The sequence below is a fragment of the Eublepharis macularius genome, chromosome 1, assembly GCF_028583425.1.
Source record: "Eublepharis macularius isolate TG4126 chromosome 1, MPM_Emac_v1.0, whole genome shotgun sequence".
NCBI lineage: Eukaryota > Metazoa > Chordata > Lepidosauria > Squamata > Eublepharidae > Eublepharis > Eublepharis macularius.
In genome coordinates, this window is record NC_072790.1 from 83,642,396 (window position 1) to 83,667,794 (window position 25,399).

Genomic DNA, 25,399 nt, shown 5'->3' on the forward strand with positions numbered 1-25,399 from the left:
AACACTAGGCCAAGTGATCATGACATCAGCTTAGATTTCCATTGCATTTAATGTGGGAGATGGAACTATTCAAAGGGAGAATGCATTGTTCAGACACCATCACCTCTTGAGCCTGGTGGAAGGAAGAATCCCAAGAAATGACTTGTTCCTGCCAATGGACTGATGTGGGAGAAGAACAAAAAACTTTCTAAAATGGAAGATTTCTACATTGCTCTTATTGCGTTAACATGATCTTTACAGGTTAGCAGCCACTTAGTCACTTTTTTAAGGCTAGCCATCACACAAGGGCATGCAAACAGCCAGAGTTCATTGCATTTTGCTTTATGTTTAGTGCTGCTGATCATTCTGGTTGCTGCTCTTACCTTTCTCAAACAACTCAATGTTCACCCAAATAAAAAAGATACTGAACTGATGCCGGAAGAGCAGCAGGTAAGTCTACACATTCAGCACACACCAATAAGGAAACACTCAGGAGTTGTCATATGATAGGATAATTTAAAAAAAAGAAAGAAAAGTTTTCTGTGCATCATTGTCAATTTGAAGTCCCACTGAATCATGATGTCCCTTGGCGTTTTTGTTGCTGATTTCGGATGACTTCTAATTGTTTTTTGCATTGCTGGTAGTACGTGGAAAGGCTTTTGTTTTCATCTAAAAGCTTTTTATGTTCTTGCACCAGACGTGATGTGTTTTGCTGGTCTTTTTCATCCTGGTCCAGTTCTGCTATTAGTTCTTGCCTGAAACACAAGTGGTTGAAATTAGAAGTTCAGAGAGAAAAATTCCTGTACATATTTAAAAAATTACTCATTAATGTAATGCATCACACTTCAAGCACACACGAAGTGGACACCAGGAGACCCTGGCTAGGGGAATCACAATATTTGCTGAATAATCAGTGATCTAGCTGGCAGATCCATGTAATCCGTATATATCTTATACAGCAGTCCATGCTTCTTTTGTGACTGCCTGAATGATCCCCAGAATGGAACCATTAGCTGACACCATCCATCATAATATGCTTAAGAGCCCTGACTGTAAGATAATTGCAGTGTGGCAACCTATGCATGTGCTTATAAGCCATAAAGAAGAATTAGTGTTAAGTATCTTATTCGAGCCAAAGTGACACTGGTTGCCAGTAAGAACCACCTTGCCATGTGCCTTCCTGCTACAGAAACATCATGTAGCGTGTTCCTCATCTCTTACAGCAACATCCAAGAAGTGGTGAAGGGGAGAGGAAACACAAGGCCTGACACGATGTATAAGAAACTGCATCTTATAGGGACAAAGAGCAATGGTGAGGTTTTCTGTCACATGGTGAGGTCTGCCGCAATATTAACTTGGTGCCGAAACAACTAGTCACATCTAATTTATACAATGGCATACAACGATCTACAGAAATGTAACTCTCTTCTGAGAATCACGTGGACAAACCTTTGCTTTCACCATACCACTACCACTTTTCTACAGCTCTTTTTTTAGAAGACCAGCTAAACATAGACTGAGAAGATTTTTCTGGCTCACAATGTTGCAGATTATTTAAGTTTCACCATTTTTACTCTATTCTCAAAATAGCTTGTCTTCTATGTTGAGATGAACTCTTGTTAAAATAGCAGAGACAAGAGTCACAGACTATTTTGTCCTCAACGGTCATTTCATTTAATTGATGAAGTAAGCATTCAAAACACTTGCAGCCTCTAATTTTAGATGACTGAATATCCCAAGCAGGCTTGCAATGAATTATTATTCATATGGGCCCAAAAGAACTCAATTAATTACTAGGCACAGACTGATTTACTTCTACAGTCCAGCTGACTCAAATACTCCATTGCAATCTACTAGTGAAGAAACAATGGGACCGCTTAATTTCAGTCTGCAGAGTTAATTCCTTCCCTTCTCCAACTCCTGAATAAAGTAGGAAATTGCAGAAGATGCTGCTGCTATAATCAGGGGAACTACTGCTTGACACCTGGAAAGTTCCAGCTACTTGAGCTATTGTGGAAGGCAAAGGCATTATGGAAGTCACTGAGAAGAGGTAGGTACCATCAGGTTGATAGGAAGCCTGAATGTAGAACTGCAATAGTCTCACTGGAAAATGAACACTAGACCACTGATAAAAGGAATAATACACCAGAGTCTGAGTGAAGAAACTAATCACTGTCCCAGTAGGTTGGAAATCCTTCCCTTGGGATTTTTTTGAAATAGCATCCCACATAAAGCGACATTGCCTGCATGATGTATGCATGAGATGAATTGTGATTTCCTTTTGTGGTAACTGCCCAGAAGGAGGACAACAGAAACAGGATGGAAACACTAGTATCCCTGTTGCAGTTAAACCTCACCTATGGAATATCTCCTCCTTTGAACTTGATGGACATTTCCCTTTGAATTTTGTATATTCAATTCTTCTCTTGTACATTACTTGTAACTTGAGGCACTGTCGCTCTATATTTATAAGCACTGGTCACTTTCTTACCTATATTTATTGATACTTATTGCAGATTAGCATATTGTACCTTATTATTGTACTTGAATATTGCAGTATCATTGAAAGTTTGTGACCTCTATTGTTGAATGTTGAGCCTCTGAGTTCTTTGTGGCAGTCATGTTATATGGTTCAATGAATACATGAGACTGAAGACTTTTTTCAATATTATTATTTTATTTTGACTTTTGTTTAGGTTTTTTATGGCTAGTTAGTCACGGTGCCTGTGCTGCGTTCCTTTGTGGTCTCTTCCATGATTCTCTCTTCTTTTCTCATTGAACATCAGTGAGCAGCCAGGCCTGGGTGAATCATGTAAGTCATGTGGTATCAAGTCACCTAGTTGTCTGCTGCCAGACCTGGCTCTGATGAGTCCTCCCTCAAAAGTCAAAACAGCCCTGGAAAGGGCCCTGCCTTTCCCTGATAGAAACCAAGGGTTGAAGGTCGGCAATACTGATGTGTTTGATTAGCAAAGGCCACTGATGGCATTTGTTTCTTAAACCTACAGACATTCCTTTATTTTGTGAAGTTTTAACACGCCCCCCCCCGCCAATGTATTTGTTTCTACATTATGTTCTGCGAATCGGGTGCTTTCCTCAGGTTTATAGAAAAATCTGTATTTTCTGTCCATGGCCCCATTTTAAGTATTCACAGATGGGGCTGTACTGAGAATTAAAAATATTGATAATATTCAGTCATCATGGATTCCAGAAGGACAGTCACTTCTTTGTAAAATTATAGTTGTGTGGCATGTTTTACTGTGTAGTGAAATTCACTTATGCCATTTATTTCCAAGTTAAAAAATCTTGGGTTAGGCTTTTGAGACTTTCTGCCTTTTTTGGAGACTAGGGCTGGCCGGCACTGTCTATTCCGGCCAGATAAGAGGCTTTGAGCCACAGGAGCACACCAGAAACAGCTTTTAAGGACAAACCTTCATAAAGTTTGGTACCTGCCTCCTGGCTGGTTAGTGCACAGCCTTATGGGGGTGGGGTGATTGAGTTCTTTCCCCCTTCCCTTACCTGTGAAGACAGGCCAAGGCCAAGCCTATCTTATTGGCTGAGAGTTTAGGTCAGCTGCAGACGGCTGGTCTTGAAAAAAAGAGTTGTTTCTTCAGCCTCTTAGATCAGGGGGAAGACACTTTTGCTCCTGTTCCTGCATTCTACGCATAGCCACCTTTGTGCTTTTGTCTTTGGGACGTCTGGACTTAAGAGCTAAAGATCCCTTTTGGACTCTGAAACTTGCTGAGAGTAACCTCTGGAACAAGTTCAGGGGCTTCTAGTGAATAAAGCCTAGCTTAAATAGCCTGTTGCTGTCTTGTGCTTCTCCACATCCTTCTGTGTTATTGTGTTTGCTTTTGCAGTTTTCTTTAATAAATTCCTGCTCTTGATTTGGTGTGGAGTTATTGAGAGTTGTGGCTTCAATTCAAATCCAGTTCTTTGGCCATTTTGCCACATGCTTCCCTGTTAGTTTTATTTCTGGACTCAATCTGCCAAGTGCCTACCTCACAGGGTTGACTTCCTGTTTAAAACCTAGTAGGGTTGGGAACTTGCCTCTCAGTCCCACAGCTGAAGGTTTAGAGAGGCTGGTGGCGGCTTTCTATCCTGGCAGTGAAGCTTCACTTGCCTGTTCTTTTGGAATTTTGTCATCAGCAGGTGATGGGCTGCCCCACAGGAATCCAGGCAGGCTTGCCAGAAACTGCTACATACTGAACACGGGTTATACAGCTTAAAAGCTACCCACTTATGAGAACAAAAAGAAACACATCTTACTTACTTTCTCTGCAACAGCAGTGCAATTTCTGTCTGAACTTTCATGTATTCTTGTGCCATTTTACAATGTTGTTCAAACACAGCCATAGATTCTTTTGAGTTTGGGCATGGTGCTAGAGGCTGAAATTATTATAAGACGTGTTAGAAACCAGTCTCTCAGTATGTAGGCTGTCAAAATTTGTCTGCAATATTTTTATATCAGCTTTCAGAAACATGTTATCCTATCCCCTTGAAGACATGATAGCATACTGATTCAAGCCCAACATTAGCCTACCTTGCTGAAATAAAATCTTTGTCACAAAGAATGAATTTCAGCTAATTCTAGATAATCTGCAGAACAAACACAGAAAAATAAGAGTAACTGGGATCCTTCTTCCCTGAGCAAAGCATTTAAAGATGGGCACCCTCACTTTCCCAGGCCTCTGTAATGACCCATGCAGGAGTTAATGCCAAGGGATTGGTAGCTGCTATTTCTTCAGTGCTAAGCAAGGAATAGGAGGCCCACAAAAAAGATGTATTTCTGCAGATATGCTAGAGAACTACCATGACTTTCTGAGTTGCTATATCAGAACAGCTAATGATATCATTAGGTCAACATTCAGATATAAATGCCAGGGACTACAATTTCTAGATCTTGTTATTACAAACAACAATCAATTTAAAACCACCTTTCAGGACAACTTAATGCCCACTCAGAGTGGTTTACAAAGTGTGTTATTATTATCCTCACAACAATCACCCTGTGAGTTGGGTATGGCTGAGTGAGTTCTGAGAGAGCTGTGTGTCACCCAAGCTGGCTTCAAGTGGAGGAGTGGGGAATCAAACTCAGCTCTTCAGATTAGAATCCTGCTGCTCTTAAACACTACACCAAGCTGGGTTAGTCAGAATATCTTCTTCTATCTCACATGCACTCACAAAAAATAGTAAGTGTAACAGACAAACCAATACCTCCTTCAAAGAGAGAACAAAAATATCATAATATACTGCACAGCATATTGAGATCTATGTATAAAAAAAGCATACAATTATTTACCTGCAACTGGTGGTCTAATGTAAGATATGCCATTGGGATGGAGTTGTCAGAACCATTGGTATCTGTTATGAAAATAGATATTCTGAGTTTCAACTGTTCAAAGTGATCTTACATATGGTGTATCCTTGCAACACTTCAACAACGATTTCATTAGGAGGCCGCAAAGAATAGTTTGAGATGATTAACTATTGTGTGACTCATTTATCTCTTACTACACCGTCGTGAGAAAGCCGAAGCTCAGGGAGGTGTAGTGAAATTGTAACAGATATATACTGTGTGCAATATTATATTGTTATTCAAAATCGATATATGCATACAGGGTGTTTGAATTTAACCCCGGTTCCACCTCCCTGAGCTTCGGCTTTCTCACGACGATATCAGGAGGTTTCCCTCTTTAGCTTGAGCTCTCTCTTACTACATACATATGGGAAAAGCTAGTTGTCTGTGCTAACTGGTCAAGGGTGAAGAAGTTTATAGCTGATTGTAACTATACAAAACTGTTAGGTTGTGGAAATGTAGTTATGTCGGTTGGTTATGTGAATGGTCTCTGTAGATTTATTTTAGTAACTGTCTGAGGATACTGAATATTAATATCTGAAGTGGTTTTGCAGCCCGTATGCTGCTAATGCTGGATACTGTGTTGTGCTCTGGTTTTACTGCTGCTTCTTGCTATATTGTAGGCTGCCCTGAGAGTTCTGTGGAGTCATGCAGAAGGATACTAACCCTAATGAATTAAACAAATCAAACAACTGCATTTGTTGGACCATGTATGCATGCTTTACAACAGCCCATGTGCTACTGTGGTGTAAACTGATTCCCTAGGGCAGCTTGTTTCTATGTCTAATTCTCCAATTCCATTTACAAAACAGTTACCCAATACAGGGCATTTATTCTGCTCAGTGATGATCATGAATTTAGAGTTATATATACTGCATACGTACAGTTTTTTAAAATTATAACACATTGTACACAAGTGTATATTACTATTATATGTTACTGACTAATGGGAAAAAATCAAGGCAGGCTAGTGGAATGGAGGATCTCTGCTTCATTCTGGTCAGTTTCTATCAGATGATTCAAACGATAAAGCCTTTTCAAGCTGCCCTCATAGTCTCACAAATTCTACCCTGATGTAGACCAATATCAGCAATTGTTATAGTGAGTAGTATTGTCCCTTCAGGTCTGAAGGTCATACAAAGGCCTCTTAGTTGTCATATACCCATTGCATACTGTTTTATATTCAACTATTTTGCAAAACACCTAAATGTATTGATGTCTTATTCCAAGTACTTGCTTTGTAACAAAACTGACACTCTGATGTCTAACATCATCTGCTTCAGATTTTTAAGGAGCATTGGCAAGAACTGTGCAATAGGTACCTTTGAGGTAAGCGTATTCCCTTCACCACTGAGTGCCTATCTTATACTCTGGCCTCAAACGAAGGAGGGAGAGAAAGCAATGGAGCACATGACATATCTGCTGCTGTCTGCTTGCCCCCAACTATGGCTGCTGTTGATGCTGACTCATGTTCTGGAGAGCGGGCAGGCAAGCAAGCAAGCAAGCAAGCAAGAGGCACTGGAGTTTATGTGTAAGTTTCTGATCTTTGACTTACACATACCATCAAGTTATTGATGAAAAAACGCGTCATCATCAATAACTTACCTGCAGAGTCATCGGGTGTCCATGGAAGACTACGAGTTGGTTTTTCAGAGGTTGGTCCCGAGGTAGTGATCATTCTCACACTAGGACTAGATGATCTACTGCTGTTTCTGCTTTCCTGTAAGAATAAGTTTTCAGACCAGCTGGCATGTGGATGATGCCTCCATTACCTCCCCTCAATAGGTCCTTATTTTCAGAGTACATTTTAAAGTGTACTGGTACAGTCATTTAATATAACCATTTTATATAAAGCTGTTCATCTCAAATGCTTGAAATTAGATATTCCATCCTTTTAAACGATTCCACTTTTCTATAAGACACTGCATTTAAGGAGTAGAATGCTCCCAGTGTGCCTAACCATGGGTACCCATTGGCCTTTTTGTCCTTCTTATATCAGAACATTATTTACCAGGTTGTTTCTAACAATCTAGTTAAAGCGACAGTCTCTAGGCTGATCACGGCCATTAGCCATTTTTCTTGTAGCCATAATGGGCCTGAAGTTAACAGTGGGGATTTCCAACCGAAAGAGTAAGAATGTTAATTGAAGATGTTCTTAAGAGCAGTACTTAATCATGAAGCTAAACTTTGATAAAGAAAAAAAGCATTCTAGTAGATTTATATTTCCTGCGACTGCAAAAGTCCATCAGAAATCAGTCTAGGTTGCTACAGTTCCAGATCAGCCTTGGTTCAGTTTTTAACACAGGAAAAAGGTAATGTAAACACAAAAGAAATCTAGACAGATAATTCCATATTTCAAGAGAAATAACTGAGAGGATTCTGAATTCTTGCAGCAACAAATAAGGTTAATCAAATAAACAATGAAAAAAAATCATTTGCTCCTCCAAAGAAATTAACAGTGGATACTCAATAATCAGCATAAAAGGAAATTTAAGATTACTAGTAAAGGTAACAGAACAGATACCCAACTCAATGATAGTCATCACTACACTCTGCTCAGACTCATTTTATTTATTATCCCTTTCCACCCTGTGTGGAACTTTTCTTTTGGGCACACTGAACACCTGGTATGGACAAACTCAAAAACAGGGACAGAAGAACATATTCTGCCACAATGCTATGTAGTTCAATCATCAATTTATCCTTGCCAGCAACATGGGCTGACCTCTAACAATCTCAGAGGACCTGAGCAGACATGATTGGAACAGAATCAGAGGTGGAGATCACAAAACAGTACAGGATCTGTGAAATTCGGCCAAAAAGAAGTGTACTTGAAGAAAAGAATGAGCCGAGCACAAAGCAACTCATAGCAAAATGTACATGCCCTGTTGAACAGAGAATTTATACCTGCTTGTGGGATACTATATATTGGGAAGCTTCCTCTGCCATCCCAGCCCCTACTTGCCAAGTTGTAATGATGAATAAGAGATTTCAGACCTGTTCCTTATGCTAAAAAATGTGGAGCAATGACTAGAGAAACCTGCTACAGAGTAATGACTACAGAGAAACTTGCTCTCTACACAGCACAACTTACATGCTATAGATTTAAAAAGGTACATCTAGATGTATATACCAATTTATGACTGTTTACAGTTGCATGGGAGAAATGAAGGTGATATATCATTAATGCAAAAACAGGCTGGCTACTGAAGGAAAGAGGCACTCTCGTCTACCTTGCTGATGCCCTTTTTTCAAGTGGTTGGACACAGGACCTGAAGACAATGGACTGGACTCTACAATTGCCTTACACTGTGAGAGGCCCAGGCAGCATAGCAATAAGAGTATTAGACTAAGCTCCTGGGAAGGAGATCCAGATTGAAATCCCTACTCAGGCATGAAACTCTCTTGGTGATCATAAGCCAATTAAACTCAGCGTGCTTCACAAAGCTGTTGTGAGACAAAATGTGAACCACATATGCCATCCTGAGCTTCTTGGAAGAAAGGTGGGAGAAAATATACTAAGCCTGAGCCTCTGACGCTAAGCAATTGGTTCCAGGATCTCCCCATAGATATTGATTCTGGACCACTGGATCAAGGTCTATTCTCCCAGCCTCCTCGAAGCTTGAAGGAAATTTCTCAGGCCCCCATGGATGAGAGGATTCAAGCTTCTGCTCCCCCATATTGGAGAAGACGTGCGCTGGTAATTGGAGATTCCCTACTGAGAAGGGTAGAAGGTAAAGTGTGCCGACCGGACTTGTCATCTTGAGAGGTATGCTGTCTACCAGGTGCACGCATCCAGGAGTGACAGAAAGAGTAGGAAGACTCATCAAACCCACAGATTATTATCCTTTCTTGCCAATCCATGTGGGAACAAATGATACTGCCTGGCACAGACCAGAATGCATTAAAAGAGACTATGTGACTCTGGGTAAAAAGGTGAAGGACCTGGGAGTGCAGGTAGTGTTTTTGTCAGTTCATCCTGTCAAAGGTCATGGTTTAGGAAAGGAAAAAAAGAATGCTGGAAATAAATTACTGGTTATGTAGATGTCATCAGGAAAGGTTTGTTTTTTTGGACCATGGCTTATTCTTTCAAGATGAAGCTCTTCTATTGAGAGATGGTTCGGACCTCACGGGGGTAGGAAGAAATGTTTGGTAAGAACGTTGCAAACTTGATAAGGAGGGCTTTAAATTAAATCTTATGGGGGATAGATACAAGAATTCAAAGCCTGTAACTGGAGATAAGGACACTAAAGATTTGAGGGGAGTGGCACATATGCTAGGAAGCATTAACTCACAGATAAGTACAGAAACAAAAACCTCAGGGCACATAACTCATGGATTCCGATGACTCTACACAAATGTGCAGAGTATGAGAAACAAGCAGGAAGAACTTGAAGTCCTAAGACAATGACTTATGATGACCTAATAAGGGGACTATGACCTAATAAGCATTACTGAAACTTGGTGGGATGACACTGACAATTGGAATACTAGAACTGAGGGATACAACTTGTTCAAAAGGGATAGACAAATAAGAAAGGGGGAGGAGTAGCATTATATTTAAAGGAGATATATGTGAGGAAATAGATGTATCTGAGCTTGGAAGTTCAGTTGAGAGTATCTAGGTAAAACATAAAAGGAGTAAGAAATAATAGTGATATTATGGTGGGGGTCTGCCAGGCAGAGGACTTGGAGGCAATCCTAGAACAAATTACAAAGTTCACAAAGAGCTGGGACACAATGATCATGGGAGATTTCAATTATGCAGGTATCTGCTGGAAATCTAACTCTGCTAAAAATGAAAGGTCAAATAAATTCCTGACTTGTCTTGCTGACTTCATTTTTCAGAAAGTGGAGAGGGAAACAAGAGAATCTTCCATCTTGGACTTGATTCTCACCAACAGGGAAGAGCTGGTTGATGAGATGGAAGTAGTAGGCACTCTGGGTAGCAGGGGCCATGTAATTTTGGAATTTACAGTCTTGGAGAAGGGAAAAGCTGTAGGTAGTCAGACATATTAGGCTGGACTTCAGGAAAGCAAATGTTAACAAATTTAAAATTATGCTGGGTAGAATCCCACGGTCAGAAATACTTAAGGTAAAGGGAGTTCAAGAGGGCTGGGAGTTTCTTAAAAGAAAAATATTGAAGGCACAATTGCAAATGATTCCTATAAGAAGGAAGAATTGGAAGAGCTTAAAGAAGCCAAGGTGGCTCCATAAACAGCTTTTTAAAGATATGAGAAATAAAAAAAGACTCATTTAGGAAATGGAAGGAGGGCCTTATAACCAAGGATGAATATAAACAAATAACCAGTGTTTGTAAGGAGAGTGTTAGAAAAGCTAAAGCTCAATATGACCTTAGGCTAGCAAGAGATGCTAAAAATAACAAAAAAAGGTTCTTTGCTTATGTTCAAAGTAAGAAAAAGAGCAAGGACATGGTAAGCTCATTGCAGGGACAGGAAAGTGAAATTGTAACAGGCGATAAAGAGAGGACAGAACTACTCAATTCCTACTCTTCCCTTGTGAGGGAAATAGTGCTCAACATGGCATAAACAGAACACATGATGAGGAAAGGGAGTTACATCCTAGAATCGGCATAGGGATAGTACATAAACACCTAGTTTCTTTAAATGAAACAAAGTCCTCAGGGCTGAATTGCATCCAGATGAATTGCATCCAAAGGTATTAAAAGAACTTCTGATGTAATTGCTGAGCCTCTGTCCATTATTTTTGAGAATTCTTGAAGAACAGGCCAGGTACCAGAAGATTGGAGGTGGACAAATGTTTTCCCCATCTTCAAGGGGAAAAAGGAAGATCTGGTAAGTACTGACATCTGTATCTGGAAAAGTTTTAGAACAAATCAGTCAGTTCTTGAGCATTTAGAAAGAATGGCTGTGATTACTAAGAGCCAGCATGGATTTCTCAAGAACAAGTCATGTCAGACTAACCTTATCTCTTTTTTTGAGAAAGTTACTACTTTGCTGGATCAGGGGAATGCTGCAGACATAGTTTATCTTGATTCAGTAAGGCTTTTGATATAACTTGAACTTAATAGAATATCCTTGTTGACAAGTTGGTAAAATGTGGTTTGGATCTTATTACAGTTATGTGGATCTGTAACTGGCTGACAGATCGCAACCAAAGAGTGCTTGTTAATGGTTTCTCATCCTCTTGGAGAAGAGTAACAAGTGGAGAGCCTCAGGGATCGATCACTATTTTAGGGTCAGGAAGCAATTTTCTCCAGGCCAGTTTAGCTAGGGATCTTGAAGATGTTTTGCTATCTTCTGGTCACTGGGAGTGTGGGGGGAAGGTAGTTGTGAATTTCCGGCATTGTGCAGGGGGCTGGACTAGATGACCCTATAGGTCCCTTCCAACTCTATGATTCTATGATATATACAAACAGGCAGAAACATTTCTCCAACAGAACAAGGCTTCTTCTGGTAGATCAATGATTCTCCCTCAGTGGAAGAGAAGTGTAGGTCTATGGGTGCTTCTGTATTAAAAGTCCAGTGTGATCAAGAGACTGAAATGGCCAGTGGGCTTCATGATTCACGTTTCAACATAAAATACTTTACTGGATATACATATTAAGTTGCTGACTGAGCTACAATTTTAACAGGGTTTCCTACATTTACTTGTGATATTACTGTATCCCGAATAATGTTGTGATCCACTTTGTACATAAGACACTAAAAAGGATAGGGAAAGAGTGAAGAAAACCAATATTGGTTACATCAGCCTCACAGACCGTATGATGACTAGTTCTCTTCTTTAACAGGTAACTGGTACATTTAGCTAAGCTCTTTGAAGGATTGTTTTCTAACATACAACTTATATTGCCTGTAAGTGCTTGTGGCAAAAATATGTTGGAGCAGTAATACTATTGCACTCATGGTACACCATCAACAAGATGGGCAGCTGGGGCATGCATGGCAAGGGAGAAATAGGGGCTGTCAGAATTTCACACTAGCTGACAAACTAGGTGGTTAAGTAAAAACATTCTGATGAGAGCCAAAAAAGAACTCTAGACAACTGTCCCAACTCTTCTTCCTGCTCACTCAATAGGAATCTCAACTCTTCAACTCAGGCTGTGGAGACCACAAACAGGATCTACAACAACCACAGCCACCAGCTGTTCTTATCTGTAGTAGATGCTGCTGCCCTCCCATGGTCCTATACCTTTCGAAAGTGGAACACAGATGAGCGTAGCAACATATGTGACCATCCTTAACGAAAACACAGTGATAGGGAAAGCTATGCATGTTAATTCTTGTAGCTGTTAAAGACACAGGAATTCTGCAGGAAAAGAAGGTAATCTCCACCCCCATATGGTCACAATTCAGTCTACAATAGATGCTGCAATTGTGTGTATAATTGTGTGATAGACCTTCAGCTAGTCTTCTCAATTACTTTATGTCATTCATGCCAGTTTTATCTTACACCTCTCCTTTCCCATCTCACCCTAATAACCCTCTGAGGGAGGTTAGGCTGACAGAGATTGACCAGGCCAAGATATGCTAACATGGCCAAGTGGGTATTTGACACCCAAGTCTCTCAGGATCTAGTCTGACATTCTAACCACTGTAATATATTTACTATCTCCTTCATATGTCCTCACAAGTTGAAAGGACACAATGGGTTTTCTATCAAAATAGCCAAACAGTGATGAGAATCTGCATTTTACCCATCTCTCTGCCATTAGCTTGCTAGCAAAGGGGAAGGGGAAGGTTCCAAGCCGGTCACAGTCCTCCTTAGTGCCCCACTCCCACTGCTGGAATGACAAACCAAACAGTGCTGCCAACCTGAAGTGATGAGGAACTAAGGTTTACTGGGAAAATAACCCAAACCACTAATCAACCAAATGGACAGGCATAAATGTTATGAAGGCTATGGAACATGGAAGGCATGTTAGGGCAGGAATACATCAGTTACATGAATGAAGCCATGTGCCAGCCACCTGGCTCAATTACTGCATTGCACATGCCTTATTTTTCCCAGCCTCCTTTTCCAAGACCTGTAGCTATGGGCTAAACAAAGGATTGAACCTGGGATCTGTGTATGCCAATTCTGTGGCTTTTCCATTGTTCAATAATTTATACAGATCCCTTTCATACACGTTTACATGATATGCAGATAGGAGGGCTCAAGTAAAGGGGTTGCATTATTGGTTGGGCTTCTGGGATACTACCAAACATACTGTCCATTCTGTCTTTTCCAACATGTAAGGTATGTAAGGTGCTGTTCTATGGAGGCGGCTGCTTAGGTTCTTCTACTGCTGCCTTTCCCTTCCCCATCTAAATTTACTGTTGCCAGAAGAATACCCAAAATGTAGGCTTTCCTTAAGGGACTTATCCATCTCCCATAGGTCAGATCCACACCCATACCTCTTTTTCCATTACACTGGTGCTTCCCACCAAGGCAACGCTTATTTCATGAGGCTGACTCCTCTTACCTTGCTGTTATAGTGAGCATTCTTTCTTAGCTGTCTCCCTCAAAAACTCATCTTTCATGGATACATAGATACAAACTTACTGTGTGAATCAGTCTGTGAATTCTTTGGTACCAGATCTGGGTTTTTTTGTTGTTGTTGCCTAAGGTTTTACATGCAAGCTTTGTAACTACTAGGCTATGGAGATGGTTGATTAGAACTAGAATTGCATTTCTTCCTTCCTTGTTGAGCCCAAATGTTTCCCCTCAAGGGAGCTATTTGCAGGCTGTGCCTAGATTTGCCAGGAGGTTTAGAAAAATTATCTGAACAAAGCTACTGAGCTTGTGAATGCTGGTGTCAGTTGCTATCTCTTGTGCACTAGTCTAAGGGGCATTCTGACATACTGTGAGCTTTACCTGGCAGCCTGTTTATGGCTTGTGTATATGGGAAGGATTCTGTGAACTGAACTACTGTGGCATGCTGACTGGTGCCTTCTGTTCCTGCATAATGTGGGTACATAAGCAGCATGTGTGACTGGTGGGCAGCAACAGAGTTGCTACGGTCTCTGTGGAATTGTGCTAGTGCCACTTTCTGACACTTGCTTCTGCAGCAAGTACTGTGCTTTAAACTTTGCTGCTGGAGCAGTTATAGAATCAGCCTTTTAGCACTTGAAGGGAGTTAACTCTTACTTCCCCAAAATTACAATATGACAATTGCCTGAAGGTCAACATGAAGACTAATTCCCAGTCTCTGCTGAGCCGACTGAACAGTAGTACTGAAATATCTTCTGTAGGATCATTGTGAGTTTTGAAGGCTGCATTCAAGAGTTTCACAAAGCCTCAAAGCACATTTACATGTCTGCTGCTATTCAGAGTCTGACCCAGCAAAGCACTAAACATTCTAAAAAAATAAGATGTATCAATTAAAAGGTCATTTTATAGAAACAGAATTCTAAGGTATCTAAACTGCTGTTCCAGAGAGACAGAAAACTTAACAGCACCCATCTCCTCAAAACTTCTCTAGGACCTGTAATCTGCATGCTGATATAATGGCTTTTATATGTCTGTACTTTTCAAAAATATCACTTTAGACAGCGAAGTGAAAGTCTGCATAAATACAAGTGTCTATCTGTATCCTGGCAGCTGAATTTGCTAAACACAATTTTTGGAAAAACAGAAGTTCAGAAAAAGTGCAGAAAACAGAAGTTCAGAAAAAATGAAGTTGGCATTTAACCAAGGAAGCAAAAATCAAGCTAAGATTTAGTATCATATGGCTGGCCTGAGAAGTTTAATTTTAATTATTTAAGACTTTGGCAGCACACTACTGCATATGTACCTGACATTTAATAAATATTTCAAAAGAGTAGTCTCAACAAAATTTGCAGTCTGACGTTATGCCTGGTTAACTTGGAATTAATTTCTACCCAAGTCAATTTTATTTATTTATAGTCCACCTCTGTTACTGAGACTCAAGGCGGATAACACAATGTACATTAACAATGATATATCTAATAAAAATGAATAAGATTAGAATTGTAGAGATTTGAAATAAAGCTGGGACTGCTCCCAGATAAATGTGCATAGGATTGTAGTTTTAGCAAACCATGACAAAAGATAAGCAAAAGAAAAAAACAGCAGAAAATCAATATACAAGGTTGAGGGGTTTTTTTCTTAATGCAATATAGAGCTATGAAAGAGAATATTCAGTTTCCCATCACACTTTCACAGATATTTCTTGTATCTGGATTAAGAACACTTAAGAACTTTAAAAACTTTTAAATTCAATTTTGTGATATCACATTTGAGGAGTTTAATACATCATCTTATAAAATGAAGAGCATCAATGAATGATGACAATGTTGCTCAGAACACTTTATGAGTTATAAAAAATGGGAAAGATTCTTACCTGGTTGGATTCTGTTCCAGCAACACTAAGATCCTGAATGGATCTCCGCCTCTGTTGTCCGTTGCCTGCTGACAAGGGAAAGGAAAAATGCTGAAATGCAGTCAGAGTAAGAAGGGTGCGACTATCGCAGAAACAGCTTGGAATTTGTACAGATCCAGAGAAAGACAGAGAGAGAGAGAGAAAGAGAGAGAGTGTTTGAATATGGGCAGGAGGGGGACAGCAGAGGGACAGCTGCAAAGTTTTAAGTAAAAAAAACCCACGCTGTCGTGTCAACAGAAAGTGTATCCTAATACAATAACCACTCCTACCCCATGAATAGCTTCTGCACTTTCCTTCACCATCTTCTGTCACGTGTGCTTTAACAGGCTTAATGCTTGGGGGCTGGCACTGATGACGACATCTATTTCAAGGAGGTTACGTTATGGGGATTTCTAGAGAAGGTTACTAAGATAGGATACTGCCAGCAATCTCCATTCTTTATACTGCTCAATGAAATTAGTAATCAGTATCATTTTTTTAAAAAGCCTTTCCTTCCCACCTGTCATAGCAAACACAATCCCCAAATAGTACTCAGGTAGCAATTCTCCAAATTTTCTGTTGAGAATCAAACACTTCTTCCATTATAACAAAAACTTTTTCTCTCCCAAGTTTAAAAATGACCAACCATTGATAAAGATTTAAGAATAAAACACACATCTGTAGAAGCTGCAAATCACTCAATCAAAACACTTAAAAAAGAAAACAACGTTTGGTGTGCACAATTCTGTCACTACAGTAACTTTTTTTTATACTGGTCCTGAGAAGTCAGCTCAACTACCCAAAGGGAAACACCAACACATTAGGATTAACAGCTGACAAAATACTCAGAATTCTTGGTCTTTGAAGGTTGTATTACATAACTTTAAAAAAAAAACCAAGACCAGCAGTAGCACTTACAGCAAGCATTCCAACAATGACAAGTACATGCATAAACTTCCCAGAGTCCCTCAATTCATCATTCTGTGTTTGTACCATGCAGCTTGCTTTTTATGAATGTTTCAAATTTAGCTTTACATTTGTTCAAAGCTTAGTAAAAGTTACCCACTGATTTTAAAAATGTAGGGTCTTTTTATTTTGTACATACATTTAATGGGATAAAAGGGAGAGAATGGAGACCAATCTACACAGCATAAAAAATGAATTACGCTCACCAATTCTTCTGAATACTGTTTGGTTAGTATCTTGGATTAGATCCAGTACAGGATTTCCAAGAATTCAAGGACTTCTGCGGAAACCATGACTTTCTCAGCAGTCCCTCTCAGGGCAGACCAAAAGGAGAGGAGGTCCCCAAGGAATAGGATTTCAAGGGCCTTTGGGGGTTTCTGCCAAAGGGTGGGGCTGAGGTCTTTGCTCTCACAGAAACACTGCACTGGATCTGACCCACAGTATTTTCCCTGGATTTAAGCAATCAGAAGTAGTGAGTTCATCGACATCTTCACCAATTTCTCACAAAGAATTTTATTTAGTAAGTTTAAAAAAGTATTTAAGAGAAATAAGTTAGAAGTTTTAGACAGTAAGCAAAATTTGAGAAGGGACTGTATTGTCTAGGAGGGCTGCATGCAAACCCTACTCCAACTAGACCCATAGCACACACAGCACTATTCCTGGGGGCAGGTTTTCAGGAACACCGTTGGATGCAAGCACTCTAGTGGAAGTAGCAAAGTTCTATTCCTCTCTCCATGCTTTGTTCTTGTCACTTGACATCTAAGCCTCAGCCCTGCTGCTGATATTCTGGCATGCAACACAATTCAGAATTTCTATTAAAGATACATTTACAAAGTACTGAGAGAGGCAAGTTCTCATTTCCTAAGATCTCCTACAATGGCTTCAAAGGGCTGCCCAAGTGGTCCTTCAGTTTATTACACGTAAAGTAGTTTGCAATAATAGCTGAGAATCATTAAAGTTTTTCCACTGAAGACAACAATGTAGTTGTTCAACCCAATTGTTCATTCATTGCAACATTTAAATGGCTAATGAACTTGTTCCTTACTAGCATCACTGATATAACAATGTACACATTTTATTCAACAGCTTCATTCTAAAATTAGCTCAGCTGAAATAAACTTGTAAAAATATCTGGAACACTCATTCTCATTTCAGATTAGCAACATTTGTTAATCTAAAGAATTTAGCACATATGTGACTAAAATACTGTATCACAACCACCATTTTTAAAAATAATCAGTCTGAGGTAGAATTAAATGTGAATAATTTTTCCCCCATTCAGGAAGGTTATGCTCAGTAGCATTGTAGAGATTAAACTTTTAAAATTCAGAAACCTTCAAATTAGCAACGCAAGGCAAAAGCAAGCTATTAGTTAAAACATTTTCAGCGTTGTTTACTCTTGCAGGCATTTAGCAAGCAGCTCAAATACAGCCAAAGAAGCAGAATAAATACTTGTTGCTCCTGTATTAACATGAATACGTAATCCGGAATTCAGCCATAGAACAACACACTGTAAACTGTTATTCCTTCTCACTATATTTTTACAAGCACTTTTAAAATGTCTCTCTTAACTTTATGAAAAATCCCATGTCATTAAAATACTACAGAATATCCTGTTGCACAAACGATAAAGGCTGCCATCAAGTTCCAGTAATTCTGTAATATTGGGTAACACCAGAGGGAGAGGCAATTGAAAGAAATCAAACCTTAATTGTTTGTGACATACGATAAAACATACAGATGTTCATCACAGCTGAAAGAAAAACAAGAACTAAATGAAACTCGACAAGTGGCCTAAAATCTTATACATGGAATGCAATTTTTGGTACAGTAGCCTACTTACAACTTAAACCATGGCAGTTCCAGGGAATGCACTGCTAAAAAGTATTGATAGTATCTGTGGAGGCTTTTTAGAAGGTTATTCAGAAGTTCTTAGAGTGGGCAACACTCTGGAGTTTTAATAGAAACTGTTTTTACTGATTTGCCGGTTTTGACTTCCGGTCATGGTTTGTATTGCGCTTATTTTATTTTCTCTCGTTACCAAGTTTGGGCCACAAATTGTCGATTCCATAAGTATTTAAAATAAATACGTCACACAAGGAAACCAGAGAATATTTGGTACATCTAAGCCCCATTGAAATCAATGAGACCTACCAAAGCATCTGACTGACAGAGATCAGATGCACCTGACTTTCTCTGAACTGCACCCAAGGGTAAGCAAAATTATGTCCCTTATGGATAATCTTATTCTTGACACTCTTCAGAGCTTAACAATGCTACAAAACAAGGGCAAAGGCGCTTAAATCTTATAAACTTCACTGCAATGGAAAACTGCTTATTAGTGTTCTTTTAAGATATACATAGAAAATAAAGTACTGGATTATGAAAGAATGCTATGAAAAACGGCATAACATTAGAATGCATTAAAAACAACAATTTAAAGATACAATATCTAGAAACCTGCATAGAATCTGAGCCCACTGCTCTCAGGAACACTTCCCTTGTTATATAAAGAAACATGTCTTCCCTATTTTTTCCCACTGGTTAAAATGCAATGTTGAAAAAATTATGCTACTAAGAGACTATTTTCAAGGTTAAAAACAGTAAATACTGCCAAATGGTCATGTGAAGATTTCCATGCATGAGGCAGCATTTATGAGATCCTACTTCTAAAAACAATCCCTCTTGCCAGAAAGGCTGCTCCTAGAATTCCAGAAATGACATACAACACAAAACAATAACGCCTCTTTAGAAAGGCAGGAAACACATATGTGCATCTCTGTGATGTGCATACACATAGGTCTTGTGGGTATTTACAGTGGTATTTGGATTCTGCATTGGTTACAATGCAATCCAAATTAAAAAATGGGCACTAACCTTTTTTCAGTAGAACTTTAGTTGTTCAAGTCCGCAATACTAACCAAGAATAAGAAGTTCATATTTTATTATGTGCCTGATGAAGTATGACCCAGCCTACAAAAATTTAATAACGCAGCTGTCACTCATTAAAAGGTGATAGTATTTTTCATGGTTTCAGAAACACTGCTGTTACTGGAGACACTATCTTTTGATAGGATGTAAAAAAAAAAACCTCTGACCCTCTTATCACCTGAGATTCCTTAATGCACGGCCAGCTTTGTATCCTGGCCATGGTATACGGTAGCCATTACATCTTGCCTATTTGAAATTTCTTTCAGTGTCCTTTGCTAAGCCCTAACACACCGCATAAGATTTTTTCATTGTTTTCTTATGATATGGTGAAAATTCTATGTTCTGTGGAGGGGCTGTACATAAAATGTATTAAGTTTCAATCTAGAAATTACAACTAGCTGAAACATATGCATTAGTTGTGTTTTGGATGACAAATCTACAGAAACAAAGTGATAATTTTATCTATTTTGTAGCTCACTTTTAATCATTCCACACATTCCAATTTAATGAAAAGTATAACATATGGCCTAAAAAATGAGCCTGTGCACCTTCTGGTTATTCCATAATACCAACAATTATTTAACACACTTCAAAAAAGATATTTTAAAGGAAATTGTTACACTGCCATTTTTCTATACAATAAAAAATGAACACACTTTGAAATGTCTGAAGAACTATCACTGCAATGTTTGAATTATTATATTATTTTATTGTCCAATTTGACTACTTTCTATTCATTACAAAGTTACCAAGAAAGTGCTGGGAATCGTCTTGTAAAGGCTCATCAAAACAGCCAAGCAATATTCATTACTGAATATAAATGCTATGTATACTTGTTGGTAATATTAAGAGGAACACTATTTTCCCTACAATGAATAAACTGTGCTTTCTGCGAGGCAGGTAAGACAAGCCTGTTTAGTCCCTTGACTCAGAAAAATCTTTTAGCCAAGCTAGGCCAGAATACATAATGCTTGATTTCTGTCCTGGGCAGGCACCCAGAACGTTATTCTAATGGCTGCACTTCCAGCAACGTAACTCATACGAGATAGGGCTGTCAAACTTTCAGCTTTGATAAACACTTTGCATTTAGTCTCATGAACACTGCAGAACCATGATCAGATGAAATCTATGTCTGGTATACTGTTTATTGCCTAGAAAAGCCTTATTATACAAGTTTGAACAGATCAAGTATAATAGATAACTTGTATTACACTTTACTCATATTCTAAATTGCATCAAATAATGCTTCAGCCATCCCTATGTATCCACATAGCCCTAGAAGTATTGCTTTAAATAATCTAATCTCTTAAAGTGAAATCCTAAGAACATTTTCCTGGGAGCAACCCCACTGAATAAACTTCAATAAAATTCTGAGTAGGTCTGCTTAGGATTGCACTGTTTAGTTTAAATAATGTTTGCCACTGAACAACAATTTACACAGATTCTTAAATTATTTGGTAATTTTCCTTCAGACTCAGGAACTATTTAATTCTAATTAAAACATCCAATTGAACAACAGATGCATTGATATGTCTTATCTTTAGCCAATCCTGACAACTATTCCAGAACTACTTAAAAAACCTGGCTATTAAAACATTTGTGTTGTGTTTATGCTAACCATACATTTAGGACATAACTATTGTGGAGACTGAATATTATATTAAACCTTCAGTTTTCAAAAATGTAATTAACTTCAAATGCAGACTTGCTCATGGCTTATGAAAACAACAATGCTACTTTCTCATGAACAGAACAAATGCTAGCAAATTCTTTCTATACTGAAAGCGAACTGTCTTCTTATTGGATATTTTTATTCGTTAGAGCTCCGGAGATCTGGAACAATTTTTCCCCTCCTTCTTTTAACAAAGTGCCAAACAGTAATCACTTCATAAACAGGAGCAAGAAGTATTTAAACATCTGATCATTATTCCAGCATGGATCCACTTAGTTTAGTCTGTGATACCTGGTATGATGATCTCTGGGACATCCAGAATGGTGCCAAATGAAGCAGTTTTACGATGGCCTCGTTTGGGTTTGGAAAAGGCTGAAAAAACACACACACGCATACAATACACATGCAAACAACTATAGTGGCAACACAGAAATTATTCAGAATTGCACTTCTTACTTCATTTGGTTAAACCACAGTACATGCAAAAAAGGTCATGCAGAACCTACTGCAGAGTTTCCATTCATGCTTAAAACAGTAAAGCATTCGTTAAAAGCAATACGGAGAATGAGTGTCAACAATAATAACAAAGCACAACATAAATTAGTTATAGTTAGAAAACCAAAATATAAATCAAGAAGTACAATGGTAACAAAGGAGGAAAAAACAAACCCTGCAGACAAGACAGAATTGTTCACTGTGCGTTACACAATGTACATGTTAGCAAGAAGTTTACCCAATGGTGTGGTCTGCCTTTTGGCTTAAAAAGCCTTATTCTCAAAATGAAATAGACAAGGTTTATTAATATTTGATTCTGATGCTCTAATATTAGCATATTTCAAGATTTCCCCCTGCTCTTTATTTGATTTGTTACCATTTTGAGAAAAAGCCAGATCAACCAACTTCCAGCAGTCACACAAATTAAGAGATTAAATTGTAGTACACAACTATTTGACTAAATGCATTTTTAATGTAAAACTATGCATTAAATATAATTTTACAAGTGTCACTAGTAACAAAAGGAAGAGGATGGTGGCATAGAGTCAACAAATTAAAATTCCTTAGTAGGAACTGTTTTGTGAACACATTATACCGCACATTTCTGTTCTGGGACAACTATTTCAATATGGTGTTTGAAAATCCACCAATACTTTGTAGGGGTTTGTTTTAATCTATTCAAATGTAAGCCACTAAAAGAATTCTTTCTGGCCTAAGATGTATAATTGACAAGAGTGAACTAAACAAGGGAAACTAGCCAAAGATGATTTAAGATGTTGCTTTAGCAAGCTTATTTTAAAAGCCTATTCTCTACTACTTGTATAATTGGGTACAAGTAGTATTTGGTGTTCCAATAATATAGTAATAGATGGAACAAATCTATCCTTAAACATTTCATTTATTCTAGGCACAACAGCTTTTCATTTATTCAGCAGCAGAATAAATGGTGCTATTAAAGAATCTAGTATTTGCAGATCTCCTACCATACATAGACCAACATAGTTATTGAAATCCTATCTTTAATAGAATTATTTTTTACTTTCTGAGCTTGACAATCAGAAGAGGAAACTGATACCCTCACCAAACCCTAAAAATAACACACTGCGTCTAAAATGTATATGTATTCCACTGATGTTAGGAACCCAATCTGGTATAAAACTAATGAGAACCCTAATCAATCTCAGTGCACACACATTGTTGTATGTCTCCCTATGATAGCCCGATCTTTTACACAAGTAATACTATGATTTAAGGAGCAGGAGCGTCAAAGTAATTTTAGTCATTTAACAACAGCTACATCCACTTAGAAAATTTTGGATTATTACAAATGTTTGGATTAGAACATAATAGACATCTGCCGGATATCTCATTAAAAATAAACAATAGTGTTTCATAGATAAAATGTCTGTTGAGTTGTGGTAAATAATATCAATCCTTTTTCATAATATAAAAGTGATCACCTGTAATATATAGACTGAGGGAATAGTAATGCTTCAGTTAGACTAGGCACAACTAAATGGTGATGGTTGCCTGTAACCCAGATCTGCAGATTAATGACAATGTTGGTTAAGTAAGAATAGTTATGTACATGAGTCTTAAAAACTTAGTAGGCAATTCAAATAATTCTTTGGAGACCGTAAGTATTTTGCAAGACCCCAAAAATATGAAAGCACAAAAATACTAAGTCCTTATTTTGGTAGAAAACTTCAATGTACGTTTTCCATTGCCCGACTCTAGCAAGAAGGAAATCACAATGGAAACATTCTCATGGGTAGAAGCAGGTATTCTGACCTCATTGAGACATCTCCTGCTACTGTACTATAGGAGATTAGCACTGTCAGATACTCCAGGCATTCTCCTGCCCACTGCCGGCGCCAGGGTTTCTGGCGCCTGTGGCCAGCTCCACATGCGTGTGCATGCAGTGCACGCGCACACCCCGGACTGCGTAATGACATCATCACATTATGACATCATCATGCGGCAAAGCCAGGCCCATTGGTTGGCGGGTGGCTGGGGCAGCGTGTGGAGGCTGCCCATGCTGTGCACACCGCCCCCGCCGCTTGGCATGCCTGGCCCGCGGCTGCTGCACCTGGCTGGGGGTGTGTGGCAGTGGTGGCGTCAGTGTGGGGCTGGCCGGCTTGAAGCAGCTGCAGGGCAGGCACGCCAGCTCTATGCCGCGCGCCTCCACCTCCGGCAGCCCCTCCGGCGCCCTGGTGCCCACCTCACTGCCTCAATGGTGGCGCCGGTCCTGCTCCTGCCCCTGCCCTAACCATATCTAACAGGCCAAGGTCTCTGGGAGAGGGTTTACTCAGAACACCCTGACAACAGTGATCTCCTATTATGAACAGATGTGCGTGTACATGGGGTCCCACACAAAGTCCTGATGTCATCCTTGATTTGCTCCTACCCTGTCTGCCTATTAGCATCTTCTCCTTTCCAGCCCCAATAACTCTCTTGAAATTATGAATGCAACAGAAAGAGGCAGCTGTCTATTGCTCATGTAAGTTCTCAAGTTTATTGCTATTATGCCTGCAAGTAGTATCCCTTATATCATTAACAATCCATTATAAAACCCTAAAGAACACTTTCACAAATTTAACCAAGAACAGAAGACAAAGTTAGCTTACAATCTCTACATACATCCATACTTTATCTTACTAACATTAACTTTCTTGTTTCTCCTTTAAATGCTGGGCATCAAACCAATATGAAAGTCTTGTAAATAAATTAAAATGGAAAACAAAAATAAAAATAGTTTTTAGATTGGTAGCTGTGTTCAACTGCAGTAGAATAGCAGGATTTGAATGAGTCCAGTGGCAGCTTAGAGACCAACCAGATTTTCAGGGTATAAGCTTCTGAGAATCAGAGCTCCCTTACTCAGACATAAGGAACTTCCTGTGTCTGAAGAAAGGAGGTCTGACTCTTGGAAGCTTACACCCTGAAAATCTGGTTGGTCTCTAAGCTGCCACTGGACTTGAATCCTGCTGTAAAAATAAAAAGAACATCTTTTGAAACTCCATTTCATGACTCTACTCTTAATTTGCACAATTTCAAATGGGCACAATTTCAAATGGATTCAAATCATTTCACTGTTTTAATCAGTTCTTAAAATATAGAAATGATTTGAGTCACAATGAGTGTTCAGCCCCAAAAACTATAGTCACAAATTTCCAATATATCAAAACAAAAAGAACAGAGTTAAGTGCACTTACAATTTAATGAATTTTAAGTGACTTAGGTCCACTTAACTGACAGCAAGATAATGCTTAACATAAGACATTTTAATGGAAAAAACTGAATAGTGCCTCAAATGTTTAGAGTTTTTAATTTGGGGTGTGTTGAAATAGGACACAGATAGAAACAGGAAATTACCAGTGTATCTTGACTGAATACTAAGTCCTACTGAAAGCAGAATGGGAAAGGTGCAATTTTTGTCCATTCTTACCACTGTAGAGGCCCATCCCACTCCACTTTGGTGAGTCTCCAGGAGACACTTTTCAGAGTGTGCCAAATGTAGTAGCAGGTAGGGGAAGGCATGAAAAGTCCATTCCACTTGCAGTCCTCTGTAGGTAACACAATCTTACTATTCCTTACTATTTTCTTAAAAGGAAACCTAAAAGCTTTTGTATGGTTGTACAAGTTTCTTTCATTT

The 25,399-nt window shown here is 38.9% G+C and overlaps 1 protein-coding gene across 4 annotated transcripts in view; it reads right to left on the reverse strand.

The window, feature by feature from the left end:
• Positions 1 to 30: 30 nt before the first annotated feature.
• The window catches only part of MAP3K7 (mitogen-activated protein kinase kinase kinase 7), a 46,439-nt gene continuing 21,070 nt past the window's right edge, over positions 31 to 25,399 (reverse strand). The window contains exons 12-17 of one of the 4 annotated variants that reach the window (XM_054974396.1): positions 21,544 to 21,624; positions 15,666 to 15,730; positions 6,941 to 7,055; positions 5,279 to 5,340; positions 4,250 to 4,365; positions 31 to 734 (exon numbers count right to left, since the gene is read on the reverse strand). In XM_054974396.1, the coding sequence (XP_054830371.1) occupies positions 554 to 734; positions 4,250 to 4,365; positions 5,279 to 5,340; positions 6,941 to 7,055; positions 15,666 to 15,730; positions 21,544 to 21,624 (620 nt within the window). In that variant the 3' untranslated portion in view covers positions 31 to 553. Of the gene's footprint in view, positions 735 to 4,249; positions 4,366 to 5,278; positions 5,341 to 6,940; positions 7,056 to 15,665; positions 15,734 to 21,543; positions 21,625 to 25,399 lie in introns of all 4 variants that reach the window. The other 3 variants (XM_054974390.1, XM_054974406.1, XM_054974400.1) reach the window with 3 other exon arrangements.